Here is a 21,083-nt window from a genome sequence, read left to right as displayed (position 1 = left end):
ACACTCCAAAACAAAAACCCTAGCCTCTTCTCTCTCCTAAACTTTAGCCTCCATTGTCAATTTTGAAGGGGCTTCCATCGGATTTCACCGGTTACGGAATCAACACAAGAATTTTCTTTCTCACACAATTGCGAAGCGGCGACGGATCCACTCAAAAAGTTGTATGAGACAACGAACCGAGAATGTGCCGAATTGTTATATTTATGTATTTGGTTTATTAGCCCTTCCCCGATTAATTCTTATTTGATTTTGTTAAATTCGTTTTCATTATCGTTAATTGTCAATTGTAGATGTCGTATGACTATTATTAATGAAATTTAATGTCCTTTAGGACTTCATTCAAAAAAAAAAAAAAAAAACCACTAGTAACACACCTTAGCATATTCCAACACCCTCCACCTCACTTACCCAAAAAATACACCATTCACACAAAACACATCCACTAACACCATAGTGACAACCCTTTTAACCCAACCTAACAACGATTTGAACTCAAACTGGCAACTAACCCCATAAAAACCTGAACCAATTAAATCAACATAAAATGTTATTGACTTGATCCATAATTTCATACTGACCCACAACCTGATCTTGTAGACTCATCATTGTTAATTGGACTTGTCTGTCATTCACCAAATTCGAAACTTACGTAAAATCACATTTCAACTTGGCTTATTTCTTATACAACACAAAACAAGTTTAACTAAAAATGATCTTTTCCATCATCTTACAAATATATAGATACATCTTACTCATAGGTTTAGATATTCAAGTTATAAGCGGCTCAATTAACATTAAATCGGGTTAGTAGCGAGCAATTATTTCACAATTCAAATTGGACAATTAGGTATAACGCGTAACATATATAGCGGTTTTATTCTAAAACAAATAAACCACTAACGAGTAACGATACCATAAGGTCGCGGTTTTACCTATAAACCGTGCAAAATTACGCCATTTAATTACGACTTTATTCCCCTTGAAAAGAATTTATTTTCCGCGCTCGTACTAGTTACGATACCATCACGCACACATACTCTCGAACATACTCATTACCGGAAAACATCTGAGAGAGAAAAATGGTGAAGGTACGTATGAACACGGCCGATGTGGCCGCCGAAGTGAAATGCCTTCGAAACTTGATTGGTATGCGATGTTCCAATGTCTACGACATCTCTCCCAAGGTATCATTCTTTACTCCCAAATCAATTTCAATTCACTGTTCTTCAATAATTTTTGCAGTATTTGAAACTGTAACTATGTTAATTTCATCAAGAATTTGGTTGTATTTTGCAATTGCAGACTTATATGTTCAAGTTGATGAATAGTAGTGGAATTACAGAATCTGGGGAGAGTGAGAAGGTTTTGTTGTTGATTGAAAGTGGTGTTAGGTTGCATACAACTGAATATGTCCGGTAATACGAACACCGCCCCGTGATTGAGTTTGTGGGTTTTTGAGGGTTTTATTGACTTATTTTTTTGCCCAATTGGATTTTTGTAGGGATAAGAGTAATACACCATCTGGGTTTACTCTTAAATTGAGGAAGCATATTCGTACTAAAAGGCTTGAAGATGTCAGGCAGCTTGGGTATGATAGGGTAAGGAGATTTCTTGTTTCATTTATGTATGTGATTGTGTTTGAATGAATTTACTTTAGTTGAGTAATCCTAAGTTTTTTCGTCGAGATAGATAAAACAATCATTTCTTGACTTAGAGCTTATAATTGATAGGGGTATGTTATGCTAAGGAGATTTGTTGCTTTATTTATGTATGTGATTGTGTTTGAATGGATTGTTTTCAGTTTTGAGTAATCCTAAGATTTTCGTCGAGATTGATAAAACAAGCATTTCTTGACATTGAGCTTAATTGAAGTTGCTGAATATACAATTGAAAGTAGGTTACGCTGTATTTGTGCGTCATTTGTTGGCAAGACTGTAATTTCAATCAACAATTGTGATATACAATTTCAGTTTATCTTGAAGATAACCTAGTAGTCTCCTTGTTTTTTTGTTGATGATTATGTGCTCTTTTTAATATTTTGTTTGTGCTACCAGATTATTGTTTTCCAATTTGGATTGGGTGCCCATGCGTATTACGTCATATTGGAGCTTTATGCTCAAGGAAACATTATTCTTACTGATCCAGATTACACTGTCTTAACTCTTCTTCGGTCTCATAGGTAAGTCACTCTTGTGTTCATTACTATCTGTATCTGCATATTTTAGGTATTTTGAGATCTAAAAAATATTAAACTGTATCTGAATAAATAATGGTGCAGTTTGATGTGAAATATAGAATCTTAGAGAATTGATTAGTGGGCATGAATGGTGTTGGGAAATACTTATGTTTCATGTGTCATCTTCGGTTGTAGAATGTTTAATCTTTTTAAATTCTTGTAACCTTTTCATTGAGACAATCTGAGTGTTCTCTTGGCAAAACTATGTTCTTCAATGATTGTGTCAGTTGCCATAGTTGATAGATTGCCCTTTTTTTTTTTTTTTTCCTTTGCGTATTGGTCTATTGAAGGTGACTCCACTATGCACAATGGCTTACCTATAATGCGAAAGTTATAGGTTATAATTGACCATAGTGACAACTCGACAAGTAGCCTGCAATATAATTGATGGAGGTTTTTGTGATGCAATTACATACTGGATACCATTGTTATTGAAGTCCCTAGAGGTTATGATTTAATTAATAAAATTTAAGAAAACATAACAACCTCCAAACATGAGCTATTATATCTTATGTTGTTATTTAAGTATTAAATTGGGAGATATATCTTCCTTCAAATGGGGAAAAAAAAAAGAGGAGATGTATCTCTCTATTTCAAAGGGATGGTGAAAGATAGTGCTAATCAGTTCCGGGTGTTTTCTTGAGTTGTTAGTTTTCTCTTTCTAGTTTTCTAAATATTTTTGAAGTTTGTGGTGCCCATGAGTTCAAGACTCTGAATTTTAATACTATAATTTATTCTTTGGCGCACTTGTAAAAGAAGCAACAGAGTATTAGTGTATAGCTTCCCCTTGTCAGGGTTTTGAGTTCCAAAATTTGACGTTTTTGTGTAACTGGACTCAACTAATAACTTATGAGCAATTGATCATTACTTTGACTTTTCTTGATTTTGTCGATACATCATGATTGCTTGAGGACTACAGCCTTTTTCCTTAAACCTCATTCTGTATATGAGTGATAGTGTGACACCCCCTTAATACACCCTTCCCTTCAACCAATTCTCTGTTCTGCTGCTGAGCTATTAATAATTCAACAGAGATGATGATAAAGGTTTTGCAATCATGTCGCGGCACCGATACCCAATTGAATCGTGTCGAAAATTTGAACGAAGCTCCAGCATCAAGCTGAAGGAAGCTCTTGCAGCTTCGTATGATCAGGGTGGTGAAGATGAGGAAATCAAAGCTGCCGAAGATGGAAGCACAGTTTTAGACACATCTAAAGTAAAAAAAAGTGTTAAAAAGGGTGGAAAAGTTCCTGATTCGAACAAGACTGGAAATGATGGCTCTCGTGCAAAACAGCGAACTTTGAAGATAGTCCTTGGAGAGGGATTAGGTTATGGTCCTCAGCTGTCTGAACATATTATATTGGATGCAGGTTTGGCACCAAGCATGAAAATTTCTAAAGATAACAAGCTGGATGAGAATATAGTTGAAATTTTGGGCCAAGCTGTGAGCAGGTTTGAGGATTGGCTCGAGGATGTTATTCATGGAAGTAAAGTTCCTGAAGGATACATATTAATGCAAGCAATGAAACCAGGGGGAAAGGACTGTATTACCTCAAAGCCAGAGAGTTCCAGCAAGGTTGTCCAATAGCTTCTTTCATTTGGTTGATGTATTGACTCTTTGGTATATTTAGTATTGATAAAAAGTAACTCGTTATATTTTAACTTGTAGTGTTTAGGATTTCTATCATCTTTTTGAAATTGTTCAATTTATTCACATGTGACATTTACATCTCTTTTGTTCTTTTGTATGCAGATATATGATGAATATTGCCCTATTTTACTAAATCAATTCAAATCACGGGATTGTTTGAAGTTTGAAACATTTGATGCAGCTTTGGATGAATTCTACAGTAAGATTGAGAGTCAGAGATCTGAGCAGCAGCAAAAAGCAAAAGAAGGATCTGCTATGCAAAAGCTCGATAAAATACGCATGGATCAGGTGTATTTTTATTTCTGTACATGTTGTCTATACTTTCAAGATGGTAATATTGATTTGTGTATTATGTGGAGAGCCTTATTGTTCAAAACCTTTTTCATTTGTCATGTTAAGGATAGTCAGACCCTTAGTTCCCAAGTATAGTAATTGCAGGGGAGCAGGAAAGGAATGTGTGGTTAAAATTAGGTTTATTAATCTTGCAAAGAATTCCTCACTTATTTTGTGTATATGATATTGTTTTACGTTCTAAGAAGTATGAGTAGAGTCTTATGTATGGAGGTCTTCTTCTTCCTGCTGAAAATAATTGATTATATGCTTCTAGCTCATGACCTGTTTTTGAACTTGACCAGTGGAATTTTGTAAGAATAAAATACTTAAGGAGATATGAAGTACTCTTAAGAGAAATAGAGATGATAAATTCTCTGACTTAGGCATTTATTGCATAGTTGACACATAATGTGTGCAATCGTTTATGTTCTGTAGTCCAGTTTAAAAAACACTCTATGTTAGTTTTTCTTTCTCTCTCATCAAATCTGACATACGAGTCATTTAGATTATGTTATACTCCTGTTCTATGTTTGCTGGAGCTAAGAACTGTTGGCTTATTTTTGTAGGAAAATCGTGTGGTCACTTTGAGAAAAGAAGTTGAGCATTCTGTTAGAATGGCACAATTGATTGAATATAACTTAGAGGATGTTGATGCTGCTATCTTGGCTGTCCGTGTCGCTTTAGCAAATGGTATGAATTGGGAAGATCTTGCACGTATGGTGAAGCAAGAAAAAAAATCTGGAAATCCAGTGGCTGGTTTAATTGACAAGCTCTATTTGGAAAAGAACTGCATGACGCTTCTGTTGAGCAATAATCTTGATGAGATGGATGATGATGAAAAGACACTTCCAGCAGATAAGGTAAAATAAGTAACTAATTATTCCAGAATATTTGCATGCCAGAATTATCTCGTGCTATTTATGATGATTTGGGTGATGGTTTTGCATACAGAAGTGCTAAATTTTGTTCTAATCTGATTTTGGAGGATCTTCGATAAGGCTCATAGAGTCCTGGCCCTCCATAATTTTTTTTTGAGCTGTTCGATTGATGTAAAGAAGTTAATGCTTAACTATGGATAGTAGTGTTTGAAAAAGCGCCCCTAAGGTGTGCCTAGGCATTGAGGCACAAGGCATTAGGGGTCATGTGCTTTTTGTGGTCTATCGGAAGTGGTTTTGATGAAACGCAGCTAAAGTGCAGCAAGGCACATTGAGGAGCACCCCCGAGGTGCACCACAATTTTTCACAATTTTTTTTTTTTTTCTTTTTGGTTTTATTATATGCGCTTCAATGAGGCGCTTGGAAGCGCACTGAGGCACACCTTAGGTGCAGGAAACTCTGAAACATGTGTGCCTTGAGCTTTTCTATATATTGATGTATAGAAAATGTTTTTTCACAATAACTAAATATTTACACTTCTAACTAGAGGCTGAAGGTTCAAACCTTGACCCCCGTACTTTTTTGGTCAAAGATCCGCCATTCTTATGTAAAGCCAGTACTAAGTTTCATATTGGCTCTTGATTTCTGGTTTTGACATCACTTTTCACCAAACTTATTTACTTCAGTCAATATATTCTTTCCAGGTACTAGTATGTTTTTAAAAGTCCGAGTCCCTTTTTCTTTTTCTCATCTTTCTCTTCTCCAGGTAGAAGTTGATTTATCCCTCTCAGCGCATGGTAATGCTCGTCGGTGGTATGACATGAAGAAAAAGCAAGAGAACAAACAGGACAAGACTATTACCGCTCATGAAAAGGCTTTTAAAGCAGCTGAGAGAAAAACTCGTCTCCAGCTTTCAAAGGTACCTCAAAAATGGTTAATGTTGCAAGTCCTCTACCATATTGGTCATTTAGTATCTAATTATAATCTTATTATTTCTGGATTATCAGGAAAAAGCAGTCGCCACAATATCTCATATGCGTAAAGTCCATTGGTTTGAGAAATTCAATTGGTTCATCAGCAGTGAGAACTATTTGGTTATCAGTGGACGTGATGCTCAGCAAAATGAGATGATTGTTAAGCGTTATATGTCAAAAGGGGATTTGTAAGTATTAATTCTAATATTAGCTTGATTTGCATAGCAAAATGTGACAGAGGTTTGGCTGCTGTTATACTTCGTACTTTATCAATTCCTTCACATCCTTGAATGGCTTGTGATAATTTGTGAAATATCAATGACCTTAATGTGATAAAAAAAATCAGCCAATAGAATCTGTATATTATTTTATTTCCTCTCTACCTCAATCAACTTTTTTATTTTTTTTATTTTTTTATCTTTTTGTGTAAAACATGTAAGTTTAGCTTTTGCTATTGTTCTTACTGTTAATAAGATCATTTGTGCATGATAAAATTTATAATAAACCATGATATTGTGTTTAAAGTCATTTTACGCATGAACTTAGTGGTTTTTTTCTATTGCTTTCTTTAACAAAAAAATCATGTGTCCCGAATCAAATGATATTCAAGTGATAACTTTGACCATCGATTCCTCTATCCCAAAAGTAAACATTCTCAGTACGATATTTTTATATCCCATATGAATCCTTCTTTTTCTTTTAAGTGAATAATTATGGCTTATATGAGTTATATCTTACTCTTTCTTTCTTTTTTTTTTTTTTATTTTTTCCCCCTCACTTCATCACATCAAGACTTAATTAATAACCCTTACTTTTATTTTGTCCCCTTCAATTTTTTTTTTTTTTTCTCTACATTCAACCACTTATATTTAAAGCCATGCCAGTCAACTAATCAACTATGAAGTTATCTTGGGGATTAGAGCATTTAATTTCTTGTGAGAACGGATAGCCAGAAAAAAGTAAACAAATACACCCTGATTTGCGTATACTGCTGAGAAATTAAAAGTTACTTGTGTCAGTGTTAGTGGGTAACAATTTAGAAAGAGAGTAATTTTTTATATTAAAGTGTGAGGAAAAGTAGATGCGGTCTCATTCTTAAATAATTTAGATGTGTGTAAACTTGATTGGGACAACCTACAATGGAAAGTGTGTACACCTTTGTGGGATGATGTATAGTTCAAGACAAATTAAAAGAAGGAAAAACCTTATTAGTGTCTTTGAATAGTGGAATCCATAACTTTTATCAAAAAGTACATTTGTGTGAATGAATGCTTTCTTGAGTGTATAAAAGCATGCTTTGCTATATTATCCCCTTTAACTGCACTGATATTGCCAGTTAAGATAATTTTAGCATTAATATATCATAATTTTGTAACAGGTATGTGCATGCTGATATGCATGGAGCTTCAAGTACTATAATAAAGAATCACAAGCCGGAGCAGCCAGTCCCCCCCTTGACATTGAATCAAGCTGGAAGTTATACTGTAAGTTGATCTGTTGGTTAAGATTTTTGTATGTACTGATTAATTTATGTGTGTAAACTTGGATTCAATATCATTTTCTCTTATTCAAAGGTTTGCCTCAGTAAGGCATGGGACTCAAAAATTGTTACTAGTGCTTGGTGGGTCTACCCTCACCAAGTCAGTAAATCTGCTCCGACAGGAGAATATCTTACAGTGGGAAGTTTCATGATACGTGGAAAGAAGAATTTTCTTCCTCCCCATCCTCTTATAATGGGTTTTGGTATGTTGTTCCGTGTGGATGAAAGTTCTTTAGGATTGCATTTAAATGAAAGACGAGTTAGAGGTGAGGATGAGGCATCAAATGCTCTCCAAGAAAATGGGAACGTAGAAATTTCTGACTCTGATTCAGATGGTGAAGCTACAGAGCAAAATTTAGAGAAAGATGATAGTAGGAGCATAACTTCATCAACAGAAATTTATTCAGAACTCTTAGAAGGATCATTGAGCCATAGTTCTGCTCAAGATGACAGTATATCCTATCCCAAAGCAGAAGTTCTAGAAGAATCTGGAATTAAGAGTAATTCTCCTTCTCCAGTACATGATTCTGAAGGAAAGAAAAATTCTGCTGTTTCAGTTGAACTTGAGGATCTCATTGATAGAGCTCTTGAGCTTGGATCTGGTGCTGTCTCTGGTAGAAGTTATGAACAGACTTCGCAACTTACTAAGTCTGAAGAATTAAAAACTCAAGAGAAAACAGTATCTATCAAAGAGAAACCTCATATTTCCAAAGCTGAGAGGAGGAAATTAAAGAAAGGCCAGAAAATTGATGATGAACAGGCAATTGATGTGCAAGGAGAAGTAGATGAAGGTCATTCTTCAACCATTAAGTCTGAGAACAGAAATTTATCTGCTGGTGGTGGAAAAATTGCTCGTGGTAAGAGGGGTAAGCTCAAAAAGATGAAGGAGAAATATGCAGACCAGGATGAGGAAGAAAGGAGCATTCGAATGACTCTACTTGCGGTAAGTTGCATAAATTTGTTATTATTCTGTAGTTGCATTGGTAGATGTGACACTATAGTACTTTGTGCCCTAAATTTGTGTGGTATGTTAATCATTATATAAAGAAGCTCGCTTCTTGTTGACAAGCTATTTTTTACCTAATTCAAGTTATAAGAAAAGATGCTTAAATGTGAATCTTTGAAAACCTTACAGATTGGGAGTAAGCTGGTGACTTTTTTTTATTGAAGTTCATGAGACTTTTGTATAACCAAACTGATCTATCAGTATCTGTCTTTTTTGCTTTTCTGATAGATATAGTGCCATTTATTGTTGTTTTGTTTTAGTTTATATATTTTTTGTGTAAGAATTGTGTTTTTTTTGCCCCTTTGGTGCCTAGTTATAGCCTTATTTTTGCCTTTAATATGTTAGGCACTATTGATGGCCATGATTTAGAATTTTACTGAACGTATCTGTTTGTGCTTTCATTTCTACTCTAGTAGATTACTTGTGCATAGGCTTCATCATGAATTCATGACTCTTGTTTGTAATCTAAAAATGTAGTTATATCATATATCAACTTGAAGGTACCTCCTATCCAGATTTGAATTTAAGTTTTCCTCCTCCCAATTCAGGCCCTGTTCTCTTACGTTGAAATTCAATTCAATTCAGTTCAGCTCAGCTCAGCTGAGTTCAGTTCAGTTCAGCTCAGCTCAGCTGAGTTCAGTCAATGAGAACATGCCCTTAGTGTTTTAGATACCCATCATACCAAACCTTTCCTACTAAATTATCTTTGTTTAGGTGCTCAAAGGGAATTTGGGATGTGAAACAATTATACGGATTATTGTGATTTGAGAAAGAAATCATCTTACTTTACTAGAACGTTGATTGATCGTTTGGTTGCAAACTGGCAGATCTTGGATATTACTGTGATAATCACTTGTTTGCCCTTTTTTGAGGTCTTACTTTCCAAATCTATGGGCTTCTAGATGAGAAGTGATCATTCACTTGCCTGATAACTGTTACCCTTTGTTGGTTCTAAGCCATATTTTGAATTGATTACCAATTACTTCTTAGTATCTTATGCCATATTTTGAATTGATTACCAATTACTTCTTGGTATCTTATGGCATATAAGTTTTAAATGGAGAGAGAAATGATAGAATGCATTGGACTACTACTAAATCATTCTTCCATTGGATTGGTGGTAAATTTTATAATTTTTTTTTTATCGGAAAGGGCTGAAGGTTTTAAGTCTTGGCACACTTGTTTCATGCTTTGCAAGTTACATGGTAAAGATTATAGGGAGCACATGTTAATCACCTTGTTAAATACAGGTTGTTTATTCAGTGGCATAGTTGTAGCAGTTTTACCTATAAACCGTTCATTATTACGTGATTTATTTACAAGTTTGCCACTTGATTTACAATCTGAGTTTATCGAGGAGATAAAAATGTATTTTCTTGTAAGGATTATAAGGAAGGTCAATGCACCTGTGCCACGTGGCAAGGATTCCTGAAATAAATGTATGTTTGATGTGAAATATAATACTGTATATTCTTTTATTTTATTTTTCTTATATTCACTTTTCATGGAATTTCAGTCCGCTGGAAAGACACTGGGTGACAAGAATGAAAATGATGCCCAAGATCAAAATGTGGCAACAAGCACAAGAAAGGAACTTCATGGCGGTATGTCTTTACTAGTTTGATTAAATATGTGTCAGATGTTACCCAGCTGTCTGAAATGCTGTTGATTCTATGCTACAATAAGTGAAATGTTTATTTTTTTTATTTCATTATTAGAAGAGAATATATGCATCAACAGCATTTAGGGAGTACTAAATGGATCACATGCGGTATTCAATTAGAAGAATCCTTTGCATCTTAATTCAGTTCCTTGGGATCCCAACGAAGTAATTCTTGATTTCGTAGAAGTATCATGTAGCTACAGAAGTTTAGCCACAAGGACAAAGTATAAATTACCCTATCCAATGGGAAATGCCATGATAAGATGGCTCCCACAACAATACGCAAATTCTGTTCTGATCACATACCTGAAGATTGCTGTAAAAATATTGTGCCACAGCAATTTCTTCCTCTTGACTCCACAGTCCATAGTACTCCATACCAATCTATTCTTCTACTAATCTAGAATTAAAAGGAAGAGTGTTTTTGGGGGGGGGGGGGGGGGGAGGAAGGACCCAACTACCCAAGATTCACCTTGCACTGCAAACAACCTCCGTCCGAAGATAGTGACACTTGATAATGAAAAATGACGTGCTTGTAAGCCTCACTGCTATCCAGATTGGCCTTTGCTTTTGGAGCATAATCATTATAGTGATAGAGCGTTAATCTTTCTTAGTGCCAAAGCACCAAGGTCACTCAACAAATGCTCTCACCTAGGTGGAACCCGTAGCCTTTCAAGTAAAATAGAGTTGCTGAGGTAAAATTAGACTATAAAAAGAAGGCACACATGAAAAGGTTCCTGACCAATCATCCATCTTCACCCTAGAAACTTTAAACTTAAAAGTGAACTACTTTGTCTTCTTGTCATTGGGGGGCCTCTAAGTGAAAATTCCAAGCATGACATTGAAAAACGACACAGGAGCATTATGAAGCAGTTTTGCTTATTAACTACTCCATCCACCCAAGTTTTCCAGTCACATATGCTATTCTTGGATGTCTAAAAATAACTGTAATTTCATATAATAATATTTGTTTGTGATTGCATTTCTTAACTTGCCACTGCTTAATTAGTAACAGGGAGAGGATAGTTATTAGGGTCATTTGTAAAATTATGTTGTATCCATAATTCTCTAGTTATGAAGATTTTTAGGAAAGTGTAACAACTAATTACGGACGGAGGGAGTCATTATTTAGGATTATCGGCTGTTGTGACTTGTGAGCATGGGACCAGTTTCCTATCTTTATTTATAAAGTATTCTGGGTGTGTGGCTATAGAGATTATTAGATCTGGATAAGAAAAAAGGGTTTTTTTTTTTTTTTGTTGTAAAAAGGGGTTTTTTTTTTTGTTTTTTTGTTTTCTTCAAAGCTGAAAAACGGGAATATCAATCATGAGGGCAAGGCTATTATTAACCCAGTTGTTTTTTTTTTTTGGAACTCCCCAATTAGCCGGGTAACTCTTGATAGCCCATAGTAATGCTATGTTATTGACCTTACTCCACAATAAATTAGAAGACAAAGCAACTCGTGAAGTCGTGAGTATATCTGGGAGTTTTGTTTTATTACATGCACCACATAATTTCCATTAAAGCATTGTGCCATAAGAAATTCTTCTTCTCCTTACCGAACCCCTCAATTAATTTACCTGTAAAGAGAGCTCCATTATCTGCTTATCATGTGGTGGCCTTAAAAAATGCAACTCCCTTGATTTATCATAATAGTAAAAAACATGGGCATACAACCAATAAATTTGAACACAAAGTCTGCTCTCCCCTCCAAATCTCTTCCCAAAATTGAATACAACTATTCCTACGTTGAACCTCACTATAGGACTGCAGATTGAACACTGTTGAGATGAACATCCAAGGAAAACTTTAAGAGCTACCCATTTTTATGCTAACTATGTTTGTATTTGATGGCTTGAGAAACTAGTGGAAAAATGCCACACACATTTCCCAGAATTGCAATATGGACACCACTTCACTAAAGACTAGCATTCTTACCTTTGTCCGGCTAACCTATTTCAGCCCATATGATTGTATATCCCCACATCACTAGATCAAGTCCACAAAAAATTATTTCCTCATTCTCTATTTTAATTACAACAGAAACCAGAATCTTGAATAGAGAGAGATAGACATACGTGATTGGATCAGGTCAAAGTTATTCTTCCTGATGGGTGGACCTCGTGGAAGGTCTACTAAACTACAGAGCTGCAAACTATTACCAAAACAATAATCTCAAGATTCGCCCCTAATAAGCTGCATGCCTACATTTAAAGAGATTGATCTTCAAACCTGAAACCACCTCAAAATTTTATAACAACTTTTTGACCCTAAAAAAAAGAGTATTGTCTACATTTTGCAAAATGGGAAATCTGCATCTCATCCCTCCTCATCTTAAAATCTTCAATCTCAGCCTCCATCACCCTCCTCTCCAACATTCTCCTTAGAACATCTACCACTAAAGTTAATAAAATTGCCGTAATCCTTGAGAGGATGTAAGCCACTCCCTTGAGCACACATTTACCATTACAGCATTACATAAATAAGAGTTAGATAAGCTTATAAGAATCAAACACCTCCACCGATCACTGAACCAATTATTTACAAGAACAACATCAAGATAAAATGGAACTCGAAATACAAAACTCAAGCTTATCAGGGATTCAGTAATCAAGTGCCTTTGATTTATTGAATATGCAAAACTTAAGTTTTTTTAGATACAAAGCTGTTTTCTTAGAAAAGGATAAGGAATAGAATCAGATAATGCATTGATAGGCTAGGATTGATCAAGCATGCAATCAAATAGTTGGCTTCTCGGTATACATCAATGGTGGAGGAGTATGCTTCAGAAAACATTTTTCTGCCTTACATATAGCATTACATGTGGAATCGTTGTGCTTTTGGTTGATGTTGAACAAATTGAGCTTTTGGGATACAAAGCTCTTTTCTTAGACAAAGATAGAAAATAATATCAGGATAGAGCATTGATTAGCTAGGATTGATCAAGCATGCAAACAAATAGTTGCCTTCTCAGTATAACAGTAATGGTGGAGGAGGAATATGCTTCAGAAAACATTTTTCTGCCTTACTTTTAGAGTTGCTCGTGTTTGTCCATTGTAAGACAGCTAGTAGTCCCTCTAGTCGATGTCTGGAATAAATTTTGTTTTATGTGGTAATTTAAAGGTGTTTAGTGGGTCAATTGTGACTCGACACTTGAGGCATCTCTTTTCTCATGAATTTAGTACTGAGATGTGGCCAAGGGTTGAGCAGTGGTTCACGATCAGATCTACAGTAGAAAACTGACTTTTATGCTTTAAATGGGAGCAATAAATCAGATTTTGTGAAGGATGTCTGTACTCTGTGTGTGTGTGTGTGTGTGAAGGATGTCTATACTATGCGCACGCGTGTGCGCGTGTTTGTGTGTGAGTTGGGGGGGGGGGGGAGGGGGGGGGAGGGCAGGCGCGCGTCTGTTTGTGCGTGTGTGAAAAAGGTGGATAAAGTATTGGACAAAAGCATAAAGTGTGTTTTTTTTTATAAAAAAAAAAATAAAGAAAAGAAATCGCCTATTTATAAGTTATAACACTTGCAATACTCTTATAATTTGAAATCCACTGTGACGAGGGAACTGCGTGTTAATTACTATATTACGTTTGTGAACTATATATGATTAGATAGGTATCCACGAAGAATTGGCTGATTTATTCTTATGTTACAGGCTCAGAAGATGTTCTGAAACTATGCTATAAGTGTAAGAAACCTGGTCATCTCTCTCGTGAATGCCCAGAGCAGTCTGAAGGTATATCACGTGACCATAAGAATGGGAAGCTTGAGAATCCTGATGGAGATTCAGCTATTGCTGCTTCTGAGATGGAAGAGTTGGCAATGGAGGAGGATGATATACACGAGATAGGTGAAGAAGAAAAAGGGAAGCTTAATGATGTGGATTATTTGACTGGTAACCCACTACCGAATGATGTTCTTTTATATGCTGTGCCTGTCTGCGGTCCATATAATGCATTACAAACATACAAATACCGAGTGAAGATAGTTCCCGGCACGGCAAAGAAAGGAAAAGGTATTGAGACCATCTCCATTCCATTGTTTATTCTAACTGATTTGATATGCTCACCTTTAAACAGCCATTAAGTAACTAAGGCGCAGCTCATTTAAGTGATTAAGTGTTTCAGGTTTATATAATTTATATAAAACCTTTCAGGTTTAGAAGTCAATTTAGGTGAAAACAGTTCATTCCACTTGCTTTACAAAAGTGAACAATATGGTACATTTACCAATAATCTTTTATGGATTTAGTGTTTAAATGAAGTTTTAGGACATATATCTATGTAAGTGTTTTCTAGCCACTGTAATTTGGAATCTGAAAGATATTTTAACACGTGAACAGAAACTACCATGCGGAAATATTGTATGATTTTCATACGATAGCACAACTTTTTCTCTCCGATGGAAGCCATCAACCATATATGCTGTTTTAGACAATCTTTTCGCTGACATTAGTGGATTTAGTTGTTAACAGAAATTTCTTTGAACTTCATGAAATAGTTTTGGATCAGATGAATGTAGGATATGTTAGATCATTATGAATTTATCACCTTTCTAAGATCTGATGTACATCTCTCTCTGTTTTTTTTTAAGCTGCAAAAACCGCGATGAATTTGTTTAATTACATGCCTGAAGCATCCAGCCGAGAGAAGGAGCTCATGAAAGCATGTACTGATCCTGAACTGGTTTCGGCTATGATTGGAAACTCAAAGATTACTGCTGCGGGCTTAAGTCAATTGAAGCAGAAGCAAAAGAAAGGAAAGAAGGCTGCTAGCAAAGCTGGAAGCTAGCTCCATCTGTCTAAATCTGGAGAATACTGCTGAAGCTGTCCCCCAACGGCCACAGAAATCTTGTTTTGTACAGAAAGCTGCAATCTAGTTTTGCTATCATAGAACTTACTCCTGCCTTTTAGCAGCTATTTCCAGTTTCCACAGGGTTGAGAAACTGACTATACAAACTCGTAAATTCTTACATACTTGGACTTCATCTATAATCGTAGAGGATCTCTTGTAGAGCTTTACTTAAACTTTGTTTAGCCTGTAACATAACCAGGCAGTCAGTGAAAATTTTGAAAGGATAGAATCAGTGGGTGATGGGAATATGGTATAGTACTATAGAAATTATACAAGGATACAGGAATTTGGAACTTGATGGAGCACCCTAAGACATAAATAAGAGCCTACTACTACGTAACAATGTAATTGCAGGAGTCACCTAATCTCTATCACTCGAGTTCAGCAAATTCAGCAAAGTGAGCAATTCAGCAAATTCTAAAACTTTGTTAAAACTTGAAACTAACCAATTCGATCTTTCATAGTTAGTTGAATTTCAACTTCATTAATAGCTGCAGGCACGCACCTAGTTCTAATGAAATGAAAAGCAACTAGGTTTGTCAAGTCAACAGCAAATATGAAAGCTTTTGGCATGTACAAACTCTTAAAAGGCAGGAGTAAATTCTATTGCAGCAAAACTAAATTGCTTTTGGCATATTGAAAAGGTTTCTAATATTATTGAAAACCTGATGTACTATAAAATTTAGTTTTGCTGTCATAGATTTGCAATAATATTAAAAATCACACAATTGTTAATAAAGGCTTTTATGTTAAAATTTAGGTTATTATATTTAATATTAGGGTCACTATGTTCAATATAAGGTCAGATGCATATGTATACACCTCAGGTTCACAATAATATTATTGTGAATTAGGTTCACACAAGTTTTTCTGTTTGGCATGATTATCGAATAACTGATTTTCAAAGAGTTGGAATCGAAGATTTAGTAAGAGAGTATATCAATTATTACAAATAACTACATCTTGAAGAGATCTATCCCAAAAACTTCTTGGGTGATGTAGCTAATTGAAATCTACAAAAGATTGTGTTTTTTTCCTCATATTTTGCTGGATACAAAAGATCCAACTATTGAGGGAAGCCATAGATGTGCTCTGCAAAGAGCTTACTATACATAAGGGGGGTGATGGTTCAAATTTGCAGGAAACCTCCCTTGATATTCTATAGAAAAAGACCATCTATCGAACATATTTTAAGATCAAGATATCTAGCAGTAAACATGTACCAAAACAATGCAACATTTGATCCATTGGCTCTCTCAAATATAACTCGCTGAATTTATACTATAACATAAACAGTAAGTATATTTGCGATAAAACTACTGGCCAGATGAGATGATTGGACAGATTTCATTACAAGTGTAAAGAATATGATGCCAGTAATTATAATTACAAACTAAGATACATAATTCAAAACTGACAGACCAAAGATGGACAAAAATTTTCAGGATTCATCAGCAGGTGGAACAGCACTCAAATCTAGCCCCTCTGCTGGCAAATCTGAAGTTAGAGGGCCTAAGATTCCATCAGAGCTGAGAGTGAGACCACTCTGCAAGTTTAACAGATTAAATAGTAAGATCAATGTGCACAAGGGGCACTATGCTTATGTAGTTCTGATCAAAATATTGCAAGTGATGTTAAGAATTATTTTTTTTTATAAAGAAAAGCAGGGTAATACCTCAGGCTGGAATCTAAGCATGTCAGCACGAGCCATAGCTTCTGCTTGTGCAATTCTTTGTCTGAATGTTTGAGCCATCTCTTCAGCCTGGTTATGATGACATAAATGATTGTAAGTTTGATGGATTTCAATATTTTCACGTTTTTCCTTTGACAATTAACTCAGAAAAACAACAGAACTATCTAGTCTAGGTTCTCAAGGTTCTTCCTTTCAGCTTTCAGCTTCAACCAAGAAATTTTAAATCAAAAACATGATTCTTAAAAAGAATTGGATGCCACAACAACACATTAAGAAGCTCCTCATCCTTTCCCTCCACAGATTCATTGGAGAGGACCTCTTAGGTGAAAAGAGAACAAAGTTCAAAGTCGAAATATAGTAAACATCAAGATCTAGTCACATAGGTATCCAAGTGACTGAAAGATCATGTATTCTGACATTTAGATGATGTGGCAACCATCAAGGGATAGATGAAAGGAAGGAAAACCCATACTTCCCCACTTGAATCATTGTCATATTGCCTAAGAGCACATGCTCCCAGGAGCACCTAATATAGAGTAGGTTTTTGATATTTGTTGACTCCACACTACATACTACATATTATTGATCTATCCCATCATAGTGGCACGTTGAAAGAACTGGATGATTCATAGGAGTAGAAAATGGAATAAATTACCTTCTCGAAGACAAGCTTTGGATTACGAATCATGTCACCAGGAGTGGGCTCCAACTTCTTTGTGGACAGACTCACCCGACCTCTTTCACGGTCATGGCTCAAAATCATGACCTACATTTTTCAAGCATTTAATCATATTCCTGTATTAAAAGGCTAATTCATTTTAAATGACAGATATATTAGTAGTACCTTCAATGTGTCACCAGGTTGTAGGACTGTTGCAATATCCGAAACACGATCGTGACTAATTTGACTAACATGCAGAAGGCCATTGATTCCACCAATATCAATAAAGGCACCGTAAGGTTTAAGAGATTGAACGGTTCCTGTAACAACTGATCCAATACCAAGCTGTGCCTGGCTGTCAGCCATGGCCTTTCGGTTACTCATTACTAGCCTAGATTGTTCCTCATCAACTTCGACAAATTTTAAAGGGATCTCTTTCTCAAGAAGTTCTTCTGCAGTAGATTTCTGTACAAAACCATGACAACATATTATTGATGCTTAGGTAATGCTCAACTAGCAGCATAAGAGTTCCAATTAAAAGTCAGAAAGGTGAAAATTACAAGGGAAGGGGGAAGAAAGCAAGATGGAAGAAACTAACAGTTGATATTTGTGAAAAGGGAACAAAGCCACGAAGGCCCTCCACCAGAGCCACAACTCCACCTTTGTTCGCTCCAACAATCTGACATGAAGAAAGCAAACTATGAGCTATTACTAAATAGGTTAAAAGATAAATTATCTCCTTCAACATTCAGGCTCAGAGGACAGCATGAAAAGTCAATCTAAGACAATAAGAATAATATGTGAATGATCTGCAACACTATGAATTATCAGGCTCAGAGAACTCCATTGGAATACCCACAGTCACTCCATTTGATCCAAGTAAGGTATTGCTCAAAATGTTACCAAAGACTTTGGATTATATGTCAGAAAGATGATACCAACCTTCCCCTTAACTACTACATCCTCAGCTTGCAACTGCCTACACCTTTCCCATGCAAGCTCATACTGGATTTGTCGCAAGCTTAAGATTAAGCTATCATCAGCTTCATTTTCACCAATGATTACAAATTCTTCTCTTACTCCTGGGAGTATCCCAGCTTCCTCCACATGTTTTATTCTGTGAATGCAGGCCTCTTGGAGAGGCAAGTATGCTGAAGATTTTGCAGTTATATCGACTAATGCCCCATTAGCATCTGTGCAGAATACTGTACCCTTGACCTGAGGTGAAGAAAAGAAAGAAAATATGACATTTTAAGGGCGAATAAAAAATAGAGCAAGGCATATGAAACTCTAAAAGAAAAAAATAAGGAGAAAGGAGAATGGGTAATTGTCTCAAAGGCAAGTCAGATTAAAAACAATTACTGATATAAACTACCTTGTCAACTGATTTGTTCTTAGAAGGCAGAGAATGAAATGCATGCTAAGCATAAAATTCCAACGCCGCCATAATTTTTTGTGTGCATATTCAACTGTGCTCTTAAAGCAAAATAATTTAATGTTCTGGAAAAGTGGAGACTAATGCACCAATGTTATCAGCAAAGGTTAAATATTTGGGCATTGTTATACGAAAATGATAATGAACAAGTTTAGACATAGCTATAAGACATGAATTCACAAGGGCTCCAGTCCATAAATCTCCTCAAGTCTTTATTTTCTATGCTCCATAGTAGATTTTAATCTCACATATAAACTTTGTTAGTTAAGTGGGCATCAAAAGTTATCCCACAAAACAGGATACATTTTAATAATTTTCTATACTAAGCGTTAATTATAATTTTGCAGAGAAAACATTTGAATGTTAAACTATCACAAAAAGGTTTTAACCAGGCATATATCTGATTTAAATTTGGAAAGAATAAATTTATAAGACTCATCTGCTTATAACACTTGTAAGTTATAACTTAACCAGTTCATACATGGTAAATGACTATGCGATTACCTAGAAGCTGGAAATAATCAGCCAAAGTTCAATACAAATACATTAATAATGAAATTTAGTCTTTCCCTTCATATAGTTTACAAATACATTCATAATGAAATTTAGTCTTTCCCTTCATATAGAATACATTAATTCTAGCCATCAAAGCTAATTTACTGCATTGCATAACATTTAAGCTTCCACTTTCAAGTTTCAACGTCAAAGACCAAAGCCGATGAAATATATGGCTTAACATACAATAACCAGGCACAAACAGAATTGCTAAATACAGTACTTCTAACTTGCTTAATTAGTATATACTCATTACCAAAAGGCAAAAGTCCAACAATTTGCTTTGACACTCCACACTCTCTATCCTTCAAAGCTATAATACTCCATCACATAACATTTAATGTTACAATTTCGACATAAAGGTCTGAAACTAATCAAAATCTCACAGCTTAGCTGAATTTCTAACTACAGTAATTCTAGTTGGCTTTGTACTCATTTCAAAGGCATAAGTTGAAACAATTCACTTCGACACCTTCTCTCCATCATAGCTATATAATACTCCATCATACAATTTTTAAGCTTCTAATTTTCGACATAAAATCCGAAACCAATCAAAACCAATCAAACTCACAACTTAGCATAAAACCATCCACAAACAGAATTGCTAATCACAGAATTATAGCACTATCCACCCAATAAACACATGGTTATCAATCAACTTTTTTGTGTCTAATTACCTAATTACAACCAAGAACAAAATTGGAGAATATGTAATCTCAAAACATACAGTGTAATCAAGCATATATAATCAATACCATGAAACAAACTAAATTCCAAGAAATACCCATCAAACAAAATCAATTAAATTACCCAAATAATCATAAAAATTTGCAAAAAGAAAAGAAAAAGAGGAATTACCCTAGTACCCAGTTCAGAATTGAAGTCATACTTATCAAGAGCAGTATGAAAATCATCAATGGTGAAGGAAACACCTTCCATGGGAGCAGTACGACATCGTTCATAAGCATCTTCAAAGAGCTGTTTAAGCTTCTGTCTCTCTCTAGTCTGAGCATTGTTAACAGCAACAGCAGATACAATTGGGGAGAATCGAGGCTTAAGAGTGTGTTTGGATGAAAAGGGTTTTGAAAGGTTGGAGTTTGAGAGTGGTGGGCATCTTAATCCTCCTGCTAATTGCTGTGTTAAGGCCGCCATTGTTATTGCTCTTCTGAGCTTCTTCTTCTTCTTCCTCTGCTACTGTTGTTGTTGTTGAGATACGCAGATAAGGGAGTGAGTAGAGTGGAGAGAGAAGATGGGGTTGATATGGTAAGCCCAGAAGATAGGTGGATGTTGAGAGATTTTTCTTGGGCTAATTAATGTGTATTAGTTTGGGTTGATGGATTCATGGACTTGTGGTGTTAGGATGGGTGTGGAGAAAAGATCAATCCAATAAGAGGTCATAACTCATAAGGGGTTGCTTATGCTTGTGAAGGTAACAAGTTAAATCCGCCCGAACCCGAGCCTAAAAACAAGAACTTGGAGGCTACCTGAACCAAGATGTAGATCGAGGAGCATTTGAATTTCATACAATTTATGCTTGTGGCTTTGATTTGTTCATCGTCAATATTCAATACTACTTCATTGTGCAAAGGTGGGTCTCTATCACCTGGC

The 21,083-nt window shown here is 35.5% G+C and overlaps 2 protein-coding genes across 2 annotated transcripts; one reads left to right on the top strand and one right to left on the bottom strand.

Annotated features, from left to right (window-relative positions):
- Positions 1-1,019: 1,019 nt before the first annotated feature.
- On the top strand, positions 1,020-15,424 carry LOC145608636 (uncharacterized). Its single transcript, XM_081664247.1, has 14 exons — positions 1,020-1,184; positions 1,303-1,415; positions 1,502-1,598; positions 2,055-2,179; positions 3,269-3,812; positions 3,990-4,175; positions 4,787-5,080; positions 5,862-6,014; positions 6,103-6,257; positions 7,448-7,553; positions 7,644-8,552; positions 10,132-10,219; positions 13,934-14,293; positions 14,872-15,424. The coding sequence occupies exons 1-14, from the start codon at positions 1,080-1,082 to the stop codon at positions 15,066-15,068; spliced, it is 3,432 nt and encodes a 1,143-aa protein (XP_081520373.1). The 5' UTR covers positions 1,020-1,079; the 3' UTR covers positions 15,069-15,424.
- Positions 15,425-16,365: 941 nt separating this feature from the next.
- LOC145608719 (small ribosomal subunit protein bS1c) lies at positions 16,366-20,776 on the bottom strand. Its single transcript, XM_081664325.1, has 7 exons — positions 20,334-20,776; positions 18,428-18,703; positions 18,084-18,164; positions 17,669-17,950; positions 17,480-17,590; positions 16,807-16,893; positions 16,366-16,677 (listed from the first exon to the last, which is right to left on the bottom strand). The coding sequence occupies exons 1-7, from the start codon at positions 20,625-20,627 to the stop codon at positions 16,573-16,575; spliced, it is 1,236 nt and encodes a 411-aa protein (XP_081520451.1). The 5' UTR covers positions 20,628-20,776; the 3' UTR covers positions 16,366-16,572.
- Positions 20,777-21,083: the final 307 nt, after the last annotated feature.

The sequence above is a fragment of the Chenopodium album genome, chromosome 23 (assembly GCF_948465745.1).
Source record: "Chenopodium album chromosome 23, dcCheAlbu1.1, whole genome shotgun sequence".
Taxonomy (NCBI): domain Eukaryota; kingdom Viridiplantae; phylum Streptophyta; class Magnoliopsida; order Caryophyllales; family Amaranthaceae; genus Chenopodium; species Chenopodium album.
The sequence above is the reverse complement of the archived record's forward strand: the minus strand, read 5'-3'. Positions and strand labels throughout refer to the sequence as shown.